General features: G+C 30.8%; 1 protein-coding gene across 1 annotated transcript; it reads left to right on the top strand.

The window, feature by feature from the left end:
• Positions 1-2,121: 2,121 nt before the first annotated feature.
• LOC117925312 (plasma membrane ATPase 4) lies at positions 2,122-8,390 on the top strand. Its single transcript, XM_034844302.1, has 16 exons — positions 2,122-2,364; positions 3,989-4,108; positions 4,202-4,438; positions 4,528-5,289; positions 5,359-5,481; positions 5,583-5,687; positions 5,771-5,915; positions 6,002-6,166; positions 6,237-6,475; positions 6,566-6,598; positions 6,681-6,762; positions 6,860-7,020; positions 7,112-7,285; positions 7,398-7,580; positions 7,660-7,841; positions 7,943-8,390. Exons 1-16 carry the CDS (start codon positions 2,308-2,310, stop codon positions 8,037-8,039), a joined length of 2,865 nt encoding a protein of 954 aa, XP_034700193.1. The 5' UTR covers positions 2,122-2,307; the 3' UTR covers positions 8,040-8,390.
• The last annotated feature ends 9,464 nt before the right edge of the window (positions 8,391-17,854 follow it).

Genomic DNA, 17,854 nt, shown 5'->3' with positions numbered 1-17,854 from the left:
ATTTATTCTATTTATAATAGTTAGAGAGAGAGATGGCCAATTGCATTAGTGTTTCTGGGGCGAAGCACCACGCCTCTATTATTGAACAAAAACAATCACTTGTTTAGGCTGTCGAGGTAAGAAGACTTTATTTATTTATTTATTTAATTTTTCATTATTGGTGGGTCCCACCCAAAATTAAAGTCAATCCTTTTTTTCTAATAAAAAATGTTTTATTAATTAATTATAAAGAGTGGCATGTGCTATTGGTTCGATTTTAGGTATCATACCGCTTTGGACCCCCCACTTCTTCCACAGGTCATCTGCCCCTTTCTTTCTCTCAGTAGTCTCTTATCCTATTCTTTCCTTTTTTCTTTTTTTTTTTTCCTTAAAAAATATTAAATTATTATATCCTGATTGCCGTTAGTCTCGTTTATTATCTTATTATTATTATTATTATTATTTAAACTTTCCTTATCTTGAAAAATATCTTTTTATATATTCAATTTTTTCAAAAAATATTTGTAAAATCTATTCTTGAAAAAAGATTTTTTATGATAGTTTTAAAAGTTTATTTGAAAATCTAAAATATGTTTTTAAATAATTTTTTTTGTCTTTAAATATTTATTAAAATTATTTTATTTCTCGAATTTGTATAATAACTTTTTTAAAACAATTTTAGAAAACACATTAAATATGCTTTTTTGAAAACATGATGTTTAATCGAACAAAACTGTTTTCATTTTTTTTTTGTTTTAAAAAAAATTATTTAGAAAAAGAAAAGTTCCCAAATTTTATAAAAAAGATTTTTTGAAGTAAGTTTTTAATACTTAGAAACACTTTCTTTTAATAAAAATTAGAAATGACAAAATTTTAAAAATTACTTAAAATAAAATAATTATTTCATTAATACTATATATATATATATATATTAATAAAAATAATCAAAATATAAATGAAAATCACATAAAATCATATATACATAATACTAAATTTTCTATAATTTTAGAATAAAATATAATTGATTATTCATTAATTCAATTTGTAACTTTTATGTTAATAATTTTAAAAAAAACATATGGGTTATATGATTAAAAAAATCATTCAAAACTCAAATTTTAAAATCTAACCCTATATATATATATATATATATATATATATATATATATTATTATCATATGATAAAAATATCTTTATCCTTTTTGAATAAAACTAATAATTTCTTTTAAATCACAAATATAAATATTTGAAATAATTAAGATATTTATCTCAAAAATAAATTATTTTTTTAAGTAAAAATATGAAAAAGTTTAAATTCATAATTACAAGGATTATTTCGTCTTTTTAAGTATACGTGGAAAGTTCATTGTCACGTGACATAAACATTATCATTTATCATATAATTGTAAAACAAAACCTCATCTTCAGGCGTTAAACTTGACGTCCATGGCAAGCCGTTCTATTTTGCAACGGTCCAAGACGCGACACGTTTGGGACGGCGTGAAGGTAACAGCAAACACAAATTAAAATTTCCTTTCACATTGACGTGCCGTACCCATTATTTCTTGAATTTTCACATAATTAATTTTCACCGTCTAATTTAGTAATTTCCTTTTTATTTTCTTTTCATTTTCTAAAATAAAAAAATCATTAGTATATAAAAACTTTTATGCAATAATCCGCTATCTTCATTCGAATTTAAAGTTTAGTATATAATAATATTAAGCCGATATAATATTAAATTATAAAATTTTCAAAAGCTCATTAATGGTTAAATTTATGATTAAAAGTGGGTATTAATTTTAAAAAACACTTTTAATCTAAAAAAATATTTTTGAAAAAAGTCAAATGTTTGATAAATTTTAGGAATCAGACAAATATTTACTATTTTACGATTTTTCTAAAAATACTAAAAAGAATAACACTTTTCCTAAAAACATTAATGGGCGCAGTCTAATAAATATTATGACACCTACACTAACTTTTTTAAAATTTGTTATTAATTTATGGTATTCAAAGGAAAATTGATAAGTTGGTGTGGAAATAGTGATTTCCTAAAATGAATGATGAAGGGGTGGAGATTATAACTGGAGTGAAGAACATCCGGCGGAATATGGAGCCCACAGGGGAGGGCGGGATTGGAACGGTATAAATGAAGGCATTGAGGGAGAGGGAGAGACGCCTTCCTCATTGTCGTCCTTGATTTTCTTGGGAGACTCAACACTCATACATTGAATGAGTGTCTCCACTATTCTCTGATTCTTTTCTGGTTCTTCTTTCATCTCTTCATCTCCTTCATTGTTGTACTGCGTCCCTCTGCTGCCAGATATGGGAGGCGACAAATCCATCAGTCTCGAAGAAATTAAGAATGAAACTGTTGATCTGGTAACTCCTCTTTCGTTTTCGCTGATATTTTCTCGGGAAAATTATGTTTCTAAGGATCTGATTTGTTTCAGTTTTAAAAGAACAGAGTGTTTTCTCTGCTTTGGTGTTCTTCTTCCATGTGGACTGTTTAGCTTCTGTTACTTCAATTTTTTCTTGCTCATTTTGTCCGATTTTGATTTTGTTTCTAATGGAAAACTGGAAAATTATTTCAACTTTCTAAAGATTTTCTTTGGAAAGCCAAAGGCGAAGGTGTTGTTTGGAGAGGAGAGTGTTTTAGGAAGGTAGCTTTTTGTCTCTCATTTTTGCCTTAATGGAAATTTTCCGTACTTTCTCAATTTGTGGTACCATGAAATTCAGTGTGTCTTTGGTCGCCTTTGAGAATATTTGTTTCCTTCTTTGTGTGCTTTCATTTAATTCATTGCTTTGACAATATGGGTTTCACATCCTCCAATTACCCAAACAACAAACTCTGAAAAAGTTTAATTTAGGGCATTTAAGTGTTTAGTTTAAATATATGGTGATATTTGAAAATTTTGATTCGAATCATATTATGAGATATAACGATTGATCATATTTTCTCAATTCAAATCTTTAATATTAGAAATAAAACAAGTTAAAGAATTTTGATTGATGATACCTTTTCGATTCGAATCATATAAATTATATTTTTTTTAATATTTTTTTTCGGGCCTTAGCCCTCACCCAAAAGGTGAGTTAATTATGATGACGAGTTTTAACCTGTAGTTTTTGTCATTTCCTTTAGAATCTAGTATGCAGGGTGGTGACCAAAGCTAATAACAAAATCTCTAAAAATCCCCCCTCTTCAGGATGCCCGTGAACAAAATTGGCCACATGGGCCATAGCAAGTGGCACATATATAACCTGTAATTCATTTTATTTTTTAAAAATGATTTGAATCATTTATTGCTGAGAGCTTATAGGGAATAGGAAAGTGGTATGCCAAACATGACTTTACTGTGGCACATGGATGTCACGCTACCATATGGTTGGGCCGCCCCTAACTCACCCTATTTTTTCTCGCCTCTGTCTGCGCCCTTTCCTAAAACCTTGTGCCGCTTCACTAACTAACAATAACCAACTTTCACTGCATTCATTCATTTAATTTTAATCCCATTCATTATTTTATACTTATGATGATCTTATTTATTTGTATTTTTATTCAAGAGCTCAAACTTCATTATAAATTGAAAGTTTGATATGATATGATAAAAACCTTTTTTTTAATTCATCAATCCCCAAAAAATATTATAATAATTGTTAATAATTTTTATTTTTAATGATTTATTCACTAATTTAAACAACAATTAAGTTGTAATTTGTATGAGTATTTATTATTATTATTATTACATACAAAATATTTTTAATTTTACACAAAATAATAAATAATAATAATAATAATAATAATAAATTATTATTATTTATAATAACAATACTTCTCTTACTTATCAATTTCTTTTTTTGTATGTATAGAAATTAAAGTTGATTCAAGGGAATATAGTGTTAATCAAATTGGTTTAGTTTTAAAGAACATTAAAATTGTTCATTTTGCTATCACTTTTTAATGGAAAAATGTTGTATGTTAAAATTTAATTTTTGTTTTCAGGAGAAAATTCCCATTGAGGAAGTGTTTGAGCAACTGAAATGCACCAAAGAAGGGTTAACCTCCCAGGAGGGAGAGGCCAGGGTGCAGATCTTTGGACCCAACAAACTAGAAGAGAAAAAGGTGTTTTTTCCTTTGTGATCAATGCACATTTCATTGAATTTGATTCCATATAACCAGAGTTTTCTGAGTGTGTGTTTGGTGGGAAATGAACAGGAAAGCAAATTTCTCAAGTTTCTGGGGTTTATGTGGAACCCCTTGTCATGGGTCATGGAAGCTGCAGCCCTAATGGCAATTGTCCTCGCAAATGGAGATGGGCAGCCCCCGGATTGGCAGGACTTTGTTGGTATCGTCTGCCTGCTGGTGATCAACTCAACTATCAGTTTCATTGAAGAAAACAATGCTGGCAATGCAGCTGCTGCCCTCATGGCTGGTCTTGCTCCCAAAACCAAGGTAGAAAATCTATGTGATTGTATGCATACAGAGGCTAAATCTAGGGAGCTGCAGTTTCTTATGGTTTTTTTTTTTTTTTGGGATAATAGGTGCTTAGGGATGGGCGATGGAGCGAGCAGGATGCTGCAATTCTGGTCCCTGGAGACATTATTAGCATCAAGTTGGGTGACATCATCCCTGCTGATGCTCGTCTTCTTGAGGGTGATCCTCTGAAGGTTGATCAGTCTGCACTCACAGGGGAGTCCCTTCCAGTGACAAAGCATCCTTCTGATGAAGTTTTCTCGGGTTCTACTTGCAAGCAAGGTGAGATTGAAGCTGTGGTCATTGCTACTGGTGTCCATACCTTCTTTGGAAAGGCTGCACATCTTGTGGACAGCACCAACCAAGTTGGGCACTTCCAGAAAGTGCTTACTGCTATTGGTAACTTCTGTATATGCTCCATTGCGGTTGGAATGCTGGTTGAAATTATTGTCATGTACCCGATTCAGCACAGGAAGTACAGGGATGGAATTGACAATCTGTTGGTTCTATTGATTGGAGGCATTCCTATTGCCATGCCCACTGTTTTGTCAGTGACAATGGCTATTGGATCACACAGACTGTCTCAGCAGGGTGCCATCACCAAGAGAATGACTGCTATTGAAGAGATGGCTGGTATGGATGTTCTCTGCAGTGACAAGACTGGGACCCTTACTCTTAACAAGCTGAGCGTGGACAGAAACTTGGTTGAGGTTTTTGCAAAGGGTGTTGATAAGGAACATGTGCTCCTGCTTGCTGCAAGAGCTTCCAGGACTGAAAATCAAGATGCCATTGATGCTGCCATTGTTGGGATGCTTGCTGACCCGAAAGAGGTATGCCATTGCTCTTCTTTCACCAATACTGATTGCAAAGAATGAATTTCTTATGATGGAGTTTTTCAGGCCCGAGCTGGTATCAGAGAAGTGCACTTTCTTCCTTTCAATCCAGTGGACAAGAGGACTGCTTTGACCTACATTGATGCTGATGGCAAGTGGCACCGAGCAAGCAAAGGTGCTCCTGAACAGGTAAAGTTGTCGCTTCAATTGTAACTTGCCAGGGCATTGAATGAAACTTCCACAAGAGGTCTAGTCACTCACTTGTTTCGGTTAACTCATTTCTGGAACAGATCTTAGAACTCTGCAAATGCAAGGAAGACGTCAAGAAAAAGGCCCATTCGATCATTGACAAGTTTGCTGAACGCGGGCTTCGCTCCTTGGCTGTTGGAAGACAGGTTTGTAGTACTATTTGATGCATTTTGGCTATCTTGCCACTTCCTCTTCCTTAATAGTCATTACTTTTGTGCAATGTTTGCAGGAAGTTCCAGAGAAAAGTAAAGAAAGTCTGGGCAGTCCATGGCAGTTTGTTGGTCTGTTGCCCCTGTTTGATCCTCCAAGGCATGACAGTGCAGAAACCATCCGCAGAGCCCTCAATCTTGGAGTCAATGTCAAGATGATTACTGGTAATTCAACTCATTTATTCAGTCACTTGCAAAGCATTCATCATTTTCTTGCTTGTCACCTACCTGAACTCCATTCCAATGTCTAGGTGACCAACTTGCCATTGCCAAGGAGACGGGCCGCAGGCTTGGAATGGGAACAAACATGTACCCTTCTGCTTCTTTGCTTGGTCAGGACAAGGATGCCTCCATAGCCGCACTCCCAGTGGAAGAGTTGATTGAGAAGGCTGATGGATTTGCCGGTGTATTTCCAGGTATATCAGACAAGCATTTTTCCTGAACCCTCTAGAAGTCGTATTGTCTAACTCTTGTTTCTGTGTATAGAACACAAGTATGAAATTGTGAAGAAGTTGCAAGAGAGGAAGCACATCTGTGGAATGACTGGAGATGGTGTCAATGATGCCCCTGCTCTGAAGAAGGCAGATATTGGAATTGCTGTTGCTGATGCTACTGATGCTGCAAGAGGTGCATCTGATATTGTGCTCACAGAGCCTGGGCTTAGTGTCATCATCAGTGCAGTGCTGACCAGCAGAGCCATCTTCCAGAGGATGAAGAATTACACTGTTAGTTACTTGATTTCTTTCGACCACACTCAAACTTTCTAGCTTGATGTGTAGTTAGTTAATGCCTTACTAATGTTTATTTCCTTGCAGATTTATGCAGTCTCCATCACAATTCGTATTGTGGTAAGTAGATGCTGGTGCTTTTAGACCGTACTAATTGTTTTATGGTTGTGTTAATTGATTGATATGCTTTCTTTGCTCCTAGTTCGGGTTCCTGTTCATTGCTCTGATATGGAAATTCGACTTCTCCCCCTTCATGGTTTTGATCATTGCCATTCTAAACGATGGTGAAGTTTCTAGGCTTAAACCTTTCAAGCTTATACCTTACAGCTTGACATGGATTTGATGATTGAGGATTGAAATCGAGTTTTAATCTATCTATAGGAACAATCATGACCATCTCAAAAGATCGTGTGAAGCCATCTCCATTGCCTGATAGCTGGAAACTGAGAGAGATTTTTGCTACTGGGGTTGTGCTTGGAGGATACTTGGCTCTGATGACTGTTATATTCTTCTGGGTGGTGAAGGATACTGACTTTTTCCCGGTATGGAGTTTGCTTACCTTCTATTCAACCTAATTCCTTTAAAGGGTTCTTCTGTATTATAGTTTTGATCAGTTCATTTTTTATAATGCAGGACAAGTTTGGCGTGAAATCTATCAGAGACAGTCCTCATGAAATGATGGCTGCTTTATACCTTCAAGTGAGTGTTGTCAGTCAGGCACTGATTTTCGTCACCCGTTCTCGCAGCTGGTCTTTCGTTGAGCGCCCAGGACTGCTGTTAGTCACCGCTTTCATAATTGCACAACTAGTAAGAATCATTCTGGAAACAAAATTATGTTCATTGTTTCAAGTATAGGCCTATGCTTTACATAGAACTTGAAAAATCAGTTGCTGAACACGTTTGATGCCTTGTTCATCAGGTGGCAACTCTGATTGCTGTGTATGCAAACTGGGGCTTTGCAAGGATCAAAGGAATGGGCTGGGGATGGGCCGGTGTTGTCTGGATTTACAGCGTTGTCTTCTATGTCCCGCTTGACTTCATAAAGTTCTTCATTCGCTACGTCCTAAGTGGCAAGGCTTGGCTCAATTTGCTTGAGAACAAGGTATAGTTCATGGTTGCTATTTCCCTCATGTATCTTTCTGATGTTTGAGCTCTTGCCTCATACTTTTTTCACGAAACAGACTGCATTCACAACAAAGAAAGATTATGGAAAAGAGGAAAGAGAAGCTCAATGGGCTCTTGCTCAGAGGACTCTCCATGGCCTTCAACCACCAGAAACCTCTAATCTCTTCAGTGACAAGAACAGCTACAGAGAACTATCTGAAATAGCTGAGCAGGCCAAGAGGCGCGCTGAGGTTGCAAGGTAGGCCACCATTATTCTCCTAGGCTTCCCTTTTCAAATACTAAAAGTTCTGCAAAATAACTAGACCTGCAAACTGATACAATCATCACTGATGTTGCAAGGCTCCGGGAGCTGCATACACTCAAGGGCCATGTTGAGTCAGTGGTCAAGCTGAAGGGTCTGGACATTGACACAATCCAACAGCATTACACAGTATGAGAACCAGATTAAAGGGGCTGCTGCTATTGAACAAGAAAAACCCGAACCAAGAAGGGAAAGAAAGGCCTAACTAGTTAAGAACTTTGCTAGATGGGGGAAGGAATTTCTGTGCTATAAGTTTCCCTCATTTGCTTACCTTTTCATTTTCTATGTATTTCTAGTGAGAAGAAGGGATTGTGTTTAGCTTCTTCTTGCTTTGATGTAAGAGCAAACTATGGTAAAATCACTAGTATACAGTTTTCCTTGTTTCCTCTCCTGTATCTAATCTGAATTCTCTGAGATACCTCACACCTTTGAATGGTGATGATCTAATGATCTCAAACAGAGTATTGGGATGTTTTCATCTGAGAATTTATGAGTTCATGCAATCTTGTGTTGCCTTGGTTCTGATTAAGGGTCTCCAAAAAGCCCACGGCCCGCTTTAGGCCTGGCCCGTAGGCCTGCCCTTTAAAAAAAAAAACTACAAAAATAAAAAGTATTAAAAAAAAATATTTGTTTCAAAATTTTATTCATTGAATGTATAATTACATTTGAAAATGTGGGAAAAGTTTACATCACTACAAAATAAATACATCCCAACTAGGTTGACACCTATTTATTTGTCAATCATCTGTATTTTTCAACCACAAAAAATAAAAATAAAAATATAATATACATTTAGTCATTATTTTCTGGCGGTGATGACGAACTATCATGCATCCATGAAGATCTTGATAATTTTAAAGATTCCATATCGGCAAGCATCTCTGTTTCTCGAATGGAATCGTACATCATTTTATATGTTATTTCCCAATCTTTCACACATATCCCTGCTTCAATAACATCTAGCGCTAAGTTGCATCGTTTTTTACTAACTACTCTTCCACCTGCACTAAAAGCAACTTCTGATGCAACTGTACTCACAGGAACTATTAGTGCATCACGAGCAATTATAGAAAGCACAGGATATTTGTGTTGATGTGATTTCCATCATATTAAAATATCAAAATCTTCTTGATCTTCAAATGAAATTATATCAGTATTAAGATATTTATCTAAATCAGATGTATTATTTGGAGAACTATTTGTTGTCTTTTTTCGACTTTTCAACATTTCTAGAGCTCCTTTATAAAAAGATGAGGAGTTTGTAGATGTAGGTGGTAATTTAATAGTATTAATATCATTACCATATTTTTCTTTATAATAGTTATATAAATTATATAATAATGAATTTATTTCATTTTTAATTTATTCAATTTTTATTTGGTCATTAAAATAAATAATTGTTAACCATTCATCCAAAGCTTCAAATTTCAATATAGGGTCCACAATTAAAGCAATATAAAAAATTAAAGGTATTTCTCCCTAATATTTTCTAAATTTTTCTATCATTGCAAATATTGTATCATTAAATATTTCAAAACTTAAATATTTTTGAAGTACAATAAAAATATTAGTTATTTGCATAATAACTCGATTTGAAGTTGGATAATATACACCACAAAAAATGTTTGTTGAAGTATAAAAAATTTCAAAAAGATCTCTTAAAAGATCCGCAATATGCCAATCATAATCATTTAATGCATAAATATTTGCTTCACAATCATTGTTAATTAATTGTATTTCATATAATTCGACTACTTTTCTATATTTTGTAAAAGTTTATATGTGGAATTCCATCTAATGGCCATATCCAAATTTATATATATATTTTTTTCATATTTAACATTTTGCAACAATAAAAAATAATTCATGTTTTGCTTGATAACTATTAATACTATATGCAATGCCTCTAATTCTTTCTAATGTACTATCAACATTTTTTAATCCATCCTTTACAATTAAATTTAAAATATGTGCACAACAACGCACATGAAATATTTTAGCATGATCTTCTTTTACTTGCCAATATAGTTTTAGTCTATGTATTGCTGCATCATTATTAACAGCATTATCTAATGTTATTGTCAATATTTTATCACGAATGCCTAAATCTATAATTTCATCATTTATTAAAGATGCTATATTTTTACCACTATGTGGAACATTTATTAATTTAAATGAAATTCTTCTTTTATTTAATTTCCATTCATTATCAATGTAGTGAGCAGTTATACATAAAAAACCAGTGTAAGTTAAAGATGTCCAAATATTAGATGTTAAACAAATATTTCCTTCAAAATTTGCAATTTTTTTTTAAATTTCTTTTTGTGTATAAATTTTTTTCATAATATCTCTTTTAACTGTATTTCCAGACCAACCTTTAAATTGAGGATTAATACCTCGTTGAATTGTTCCTGCAAAATCATGAGTTTCCATCATGTTGAAAGGTTGTTCTGCTCTTATTATATAATCAATCATTTCTTCACGCCAGTTAGATTCATCATAAGAAAATATTTTTAAATTTCCACTTTCATTTTTACCTAATTGCATATAATTTCTAATATCTACATTATTTTTAGTTTTACAATTTTCATGATGTCTTTTTAAATGACTTGTGCCTGCATTTGAGCCACTAATAAGAAATTTATTACAAATTTTACATTTTGCTTTTATTTCTTTTTTATTATTTTCTAAAATTATTTCTATTCTATAAAAAAAATTCCATATATTTGAAGTAAATTTTTTATTTGATGATATTTCATCACATGGACTAGATGAAGAAGCACTTGTCATATTATAATTATTGATAAAATATTATGCCAAAAATAATAAAGTAATAAATATAAAAAAAAATGTAACAAAAAAATAAAGTAGTAGGGGTGAAGTATGTTACTTAATTAGAGAACCGATCCAGAAATTCCTAGCAAATTTGAACTCTTGGAGCCACCAATGCTTGTTTTGCACCACTAACAATATTGTATAATTTGAGGGAAAAATAAAAGAATTTGAAATATTGTAGAATGTGAGAGAAATAGAGAGAATTTGATGAAAAAATGAAAAGGAATAAAATGTATTTATAGGAAGGTTAAAAAAAAAAAATTCAAAATAATTGGCCATGTGACCGTTGGAGCCTTTAATTTTTTTTAAAAAATAATATAATTTATTTTTATATACATATAACTAACTCAATTAATAAACATAAAAAGAATGTAGTTTAGTTGGTTAGACCCTTAAAGTTTAAGCATGAGGGGAGGGGTTCGAATCCTCCCCTCTCCCTTCCCTTGGTTTTTTTGAAAGCCATTTTGGCTTAAATCAAAAAGCCCACCGGCCCGCCCGCTAGCCCGCCAACCCGCGGGCTCATAGGCCGGGCCGCGGGCCTAGCATTTTAGCATGGCCTGGCCCCGCCCGGCTCGCCCGTTGGAGACCCCTAGTTCTGATGTTGTAAATGGCTTACCAATCCTGAGGCCCAGGATAGTTGAAAATGGACGTATTCATTTATGTCATATTAGGGTCACAACTTGATTAGGTTGGCTCGATCCAATAACATCGGAGTGGATTGGGCTTAGGTTGAATTTTTTCAATCTAGAACTCGACTAAGGTTGAGCTTCAGACAAATGTAATCCTCTTTCACCAGGCCCAAATTTTCTCTCCTCCCAACCTTTTTTATTTTTTATTTTTTATTTTTTTTATTTCCCTCTAAACAAAAATCCCCATGTTTGTTCACATTTTTCTTTTTCAAAATTACCCCCTTTTTCAATGTTTTGTATCTGATAATTAATATTATATTTTTTACAATCCAACTACAAGTATTAAGTAAAAATCAGTTTCTAATAGTTAATATTCTATTTAATCTATAATAATTTATATTATATCTATAAAAATTGGGGAAAAAAATCTAGTTTAAATTCAATAAATTTTGTTATTAATATAACGGAAAACAAAAATATGACCCTATTTCGTAATTATTTTTTAGAATAGTATTTTGTTTTTTAAAATAAAAAACAAAAAAAAACATGTTTAATAATTATAGAATTATTTTTTATTTTATATTCTTAAAAATATGAAATAGAATGTATTCAAATAATATTTTTTTAATTGTTTTCACTTGTTTTTAGAAAGGTATTTTAAAAAATAATTATACAAACATGAAGAATAATTAAAAATAAAATACTAAATATAAAAATTATTTATAAAACATATTTAAAAATATTAAAAACGTGATAAAAACGTTTCAGATTCCCTAATAGATTTTTGTTTTATAAAACATTATATATTAGTTTTCAAACACTGATTTTTAAAACTATTTTAAAAAATGGTTACCACACGGGGTTGAAGTATTCTCAAGCTTCTTAAGGACTACGAAGTGCTACAATTCTCAAGCTTTCTATATATTATAAAGGCCTTTTTTTTTCACCAACTCTCTTGGGATTGGATGTCCAAGCTTGAAGGTCTTGGAAATGGCCATCTCTTCCAGCAGATTAATTTCATTCAAAACTTGAAATAGCTCATACTTTTTAGGCTTTAGCTTGTTATAAGTCCAATCAAGAAATCTTTCCATGCGTAAAATCACCATCACGATAATCTTTACTTTAAACACCTTGTGTCTATGATGCTTGTCTGTTGTTGCTTTATATTTGGCATTTGTTTCTTTGAGCCTTTGCTTATCCTCTTTTTGGATTGCTCAAATCTACACAACTAAGTGCACTATTGCAATACTTAGACTAGGAGCCTTAATATATATATATATATATATGTGTGTGTATGTGTATAGTATTGCAAAAGGAAACTTTCCTATTGCCCTACTGAAAAAATTGTTGTATGCAAACTCAACTTGAGTAACTGCAAAGTGCCATTATTTTTAGGGTTATCCCCATTGTATATGGAAACTCTGATACCATTTATTGTGCTAACAGAAGCTCTAATACCACTTGTTAGTCATTAGAAACTCCACGGTTCCAAACATATTAATAAAATAACACAAAAAAATAAAGTAATTGAATCACATATAAAGGTATATGATGTTTTAACATGGTTCGATTAACCATTCTTAATTTTATGGATGAGAGATAACATTTCATTATATGATAAAAATTTAGAAGATAGAAATAAATACAATTATTGGGTTTGAAATATTACACATTTCCTTATTCTTTGTATCTTCATCCTAAACCTTGAGTCATACATTACTGATGTCATTCACTCTTCCTCAATTTTATACCTTGAACTGTGAGCCCTCTTCCTTCACCAAATGTCTCTCTCTTTCTCGCATTTTTATCTACCATATATGGTCTTCACAAGACCACATCTCTCTTATAACTTTTTTTTTTTCTCTCATGACTTAGTATATGTATAGAGATATTCCTACCAGCTTTCCTTATTCATAGGGAAATATTATATATAATATTCTTTTTACAAAAAGAAATATCTATCAATTAAGAATTTAAAACACTTTTCAACAATCTCTTATTGGGATTAATTTTCTAAAAGCAAAATGTGATGTAACAAAGTCATACTTGATTGTCTCCTTACTATCCCTTTTATGCATTGACATTGATTTGAACATTCAATTCATATATTTTATAATGTATATATGACTTGAGTGCATTAAGAATTGTATAAAATATTCAAGTTATATATTTCTTGTAAGTAGATAAGTTGTCCATAATCAGTTTATGAATTTGAGCAATCCAGTAGAGTACTACAACGTACTACTTCCTAATTTGAAGGATAACTTGTCATGACTATTAAGATGAGTTTCCCATGGTGAATACACCAATGCATGTGATGTATATTGGATAGGACTTATGGTGAATTATGGTATAAAACTATTGATTGTCATGATTCACCAAGTTACTATGCTACATGAACTCTCAATTTTGAGAGGAAGTAGTGCACTACAACCTCTAGTGGGTTATCTAGGCTCACGAGCTACCTTGAATATATCATCTACTTGTAAGGAATTCACGACTTAAATCTTCTGTACAACTCATAATACATCAAATTCATGTATAATGCAACCAATTCATATACAATACAAGTGAAATCATCAAAACGCTCATAAAATACAATGCATGAAATGAAGATAGATAAAAGTGAAATTGAAACTATATTAATAAATAATAAACTCTAATATTTGTTACATTATGTCATGCTTTCAAGTGTTTTATCATAACAAGTCGAAATCTTTTTCATTATCCATGAATAGGTCAACCAAATAAGATCATCTAAGGCAACTCCTCTATGAAATAATTCCGATTGTGAATATATTGTTAATCAACATTTCGATTATGTTAGACAAGAAGCTTACAAATCTCATTCAATTATTGTCCTGATATATCAATTATTATTTCGATAAGATCCACCCCACAATCCCATCATTACAGAGAAAGTCTTCAACTACATTGTTAGCTAGCAAGCCAAGCAAATTCTAGCTCTGATACTAATTGATTCTACAAAAAACAAAAATAGGGAAAGAACACGTCTAACCCGGGGAAAAAAAAAAAGAATGATGGTCCACCAAGAATAATAATAATAATAATAATAATAAAAGACTTCTATATTATTGAAGCTTTCCAAAATGAAAATGACTAGGAAAAAGCTTCATTCCCTATGTCCTTCACTTCTATTTACCTTCATTGTCCTATTAGTCTCTAGCAACTTCCACCGTTCAGAAAAAACTAAAAACTTACCGAAGTATTTTCAATCATCCAAGGTACTATTAAAGTATCCTAGGTACTAGGATTCTCAAGCTTTCTTGGTACCATAAAGTTAATATTATCTTTTGCACCCCTCAATAACTTGATCACTCACTGGGACTGAATGTCCCTTGTGAGTTACATACATGTCTAAATTTATTTATTTTTATCCTTTATATTATATAAGCAATAAGAAAATTGAAAATATATAATTTGTTGTAATAAATTAATTTCATAATTGTTAAAAAAAAATTACCTTCCGTGATAAAGTAAAGAAAAAAATGAATCTTTCCTCAATTCTTTCAACTTTTTAAATATTTTCTATAAATTTTATAGAGTTTTATGATCATTTGATTATGTTTTTTGAAATTTATTTTTAAAAAATATTTTTTATTTTTTAACTTAAATACAGTTTTTTTTTTAGTTTTTTTTTAAAAAAACATGGTCAAACAATCATATATATATATATATATATATTTTAAACTGATGAAAATAATTCCTACTTATTTTTTAAAAATTGTTTTCTATTTCATTTTGTTTTTAAAAATTGTTTTTAGAGAATAACAACCAAACAGTATTAGAAAATTTTAAAAACAGTATTTTGTTTTTTAAAAACAAAAAACTATTTTAAATCACACAGTAAAAAAAACTCTTATTCTTTATTTGAATTACAAAAAGTATTAATTAAAGTAAAATACGAGTGAAAAAAAATATCTAACAATCTTTTACTTAATTATCATGTAAAGTCCCATATTGTTGTCTTTTCATATTTTTAATTAGTTTGATCTATTTTTCTCCTTCCTTCTATTTCTCTCCCTCATTTTCTCATTTTCTTTTCTTGGAACTTTCCCACAAACTTTGAAAGATGGATAAACGTCTTACATTTTTGGAGGCAGCCAAAGAAACCGTTAAAAAAAAAAAGAAAAGAGAGAGAGAGAGAGAGAGAGAGAGAGAGAGAGAGAGAGGAGAGAAAAAGGAAAAAAAAACATGAACCAAAATAAAGATATGGTTTGATTTTAAGGGACAACAAAAGGGGACCTCACTCACGTGGTCACCCCTTGTCCTATATCAATTTTTGGACACATACAATATAATACACAAGTGCCATGGGGTGCAAGCTTGTGTTGAAACATACTCCATTCAAAATTAAAAAGCCAGCTAAATGTGATATGATATGTTACAACCCACTACTCTCACTCCTAGTGACCACCATGATAGGTTTTGATTGCTTCAAGGAGGGCTATTTTGGTTCACAAGCCCTGGTGTCCTACATACACATCTTGGCTCCAATTTTTTCGGTGGAAAAGTTGTATGCTTTTGTCCTTAATCACTCGCTTTCAGATAGTTTTGAATTTTGAAAAAGTCAAAACTACTTTTCTAAAATGGATTTTTTATTTGAAGTAATCAAATTATAGTAGAAACATTTACGTCATATTTGAAAAGTAATTTGATTACATTGAATGAGAAAGCAATTTAGTTTAGGTAGTCAACAATATGATCATTCTAGACCCCACGATTAAGATTTGGTTTTGGCTTCATTTGGTTGAGTGAAAAGAATGAAAGCATTGTGCTTCCATGGTAGTTGTATAACTTTTTAAAAATATATGTTGAGAGGATATAACTATGAAATATTTGGTTAAAATGAATTAAATAACCTTTAAATTGTTAATCTAACCCTTCTCATTACTTTTTTTGGAAAGTAATTTTTTTTATATAAATATCATTTATTATTTCAAGTATTTACATATAGATTTTAAAAGAAAATGTTATTTTTATAAGAAAATAATAATGACTTTTTTATCCAAATAAGGTCAAAAAGGGTAGGAGCTAGGTTAAGTTTCAAAAATTAAGTTTTCAAAAACCCTTTTAATCGATAACCCAATAATGATATGATACATAAATGCTTAGTGTTAGGAGCATTTATTTGAAATTCTTAAAATGGATCCATTAATTGATCCATAGCAAGATAGAAAATAATGTATTTTTATTAGATGTTTTTTGAGTGCAGAAAAAGAAAAAGAAGAAAATAATATTGTTTCAATAAATAAAAATTGATTTTTTTTTTTCAATAGGACTACGGATATGTTTGATAATTGTTTTCAAAAATAGTTTTTTGTTTTCTAGTGTAAAAAAAATCAAGAAAACACATTTGATAACTAAAAATCGTTTTTTGTTTTTTATTCTTAAAAACAGAAAATATGGTGTTTTCAGAAAACATATTTTAATTGATTTATGTTGTTTTCACTTGTTTCTATTTTAAAAAATAATTACACAAATATGTAGAATTAATAAGAATAAAATTCTAGATATAAAAATTATTTTTAAAACATATTTAAAAATATTAAAAATAGATTAAAAACATTTTAAATTTACAAACAAATCTTTATTCTATAAAACATTAGAGAACAATTTTCAAAAAAAATTTAAAAAATTATTTTCGAAAATAATTATCAAACAAGTCTTACATTTTTACTTTAAAAGTAATAAAAGTAATTATTGCCCATACATGATTTTATCTCTTTTACTAAATTAGAAATTAAAGGTAGAGGCAAAGTAGAAGCATATCAGGATTCATTTAATATTTTGAATTTGTATTTTAAAAATAAATTTTATAATTTTTTTTTCTTTTTTTTGAGGAAAACAAAACTTAAAGTCACTTTTTATATTGTAAAGAAGATATAAATGGCTTATAAGTATTTAAGACAATTCATTAAATTGAGAAAAGTTAAAATAAATGGAATTTAGCAAGAAGTTTAGCTATTGGTACTTTAGCTCTCTTCTTTTCATTTTTTAACAACTCTTCTTATTTTTTTAGGACTTTATTTGGATTATGGAGAATAAAAAAAAAGAAAGAAAAAAAAATTATATCTTTTGTTACGTACTTTTAAGATTTTTTTTTTCTCTCATAGTAATTTTAATTTGTAATGTCCTCATAGATGAAATAAGTTTAACTTTTCTTTCAAATTTTTAAGTAATTTAATTCGAGATAAATAATATGAAAAAAAAAAAAAGAGTTTTTGAATAATAGTATTTGGTGGAAAATGTTTTAGAAGTACTAGACATATTCGAATCAAAATTAGTACATGTGACTCTAAATGTTAAATTCCTCTTCTTCCTTTTCCCTTGTTTTTTTAACAAATCTTTTATAATTGCAAATTACTCAAGAATTGAAGAGTGGAAGTCATTCCTGATCTCATCCCATTAATTCTTATTATTGAGCTCGAAAATATGATTATTAGCAATTAATGAAGATAAAAA

This window comes from Vitis riparia, chromosome 11, assembly GCF_004353265.1.
Source record: "Vitis riparia cultivar Riparia Gloire de Montpellier isolate 1030 chromosome 11, EGFV_Vit.rip_1.0, whole genome shotgun sequence".
Classification (NCBI taxonomy): domain Eukaryota; kingdom Viridiplantae; phylum Streptophyta; class Magnoliopsida; order Vitales; family Vitaceae; genus Vitis; species Vitis riparia.
The sequence above is the reverse complement of the archived record's forward strand: the minus strand, read 5'-3'. Positions and strand labels throughout refer to the sequence as shown.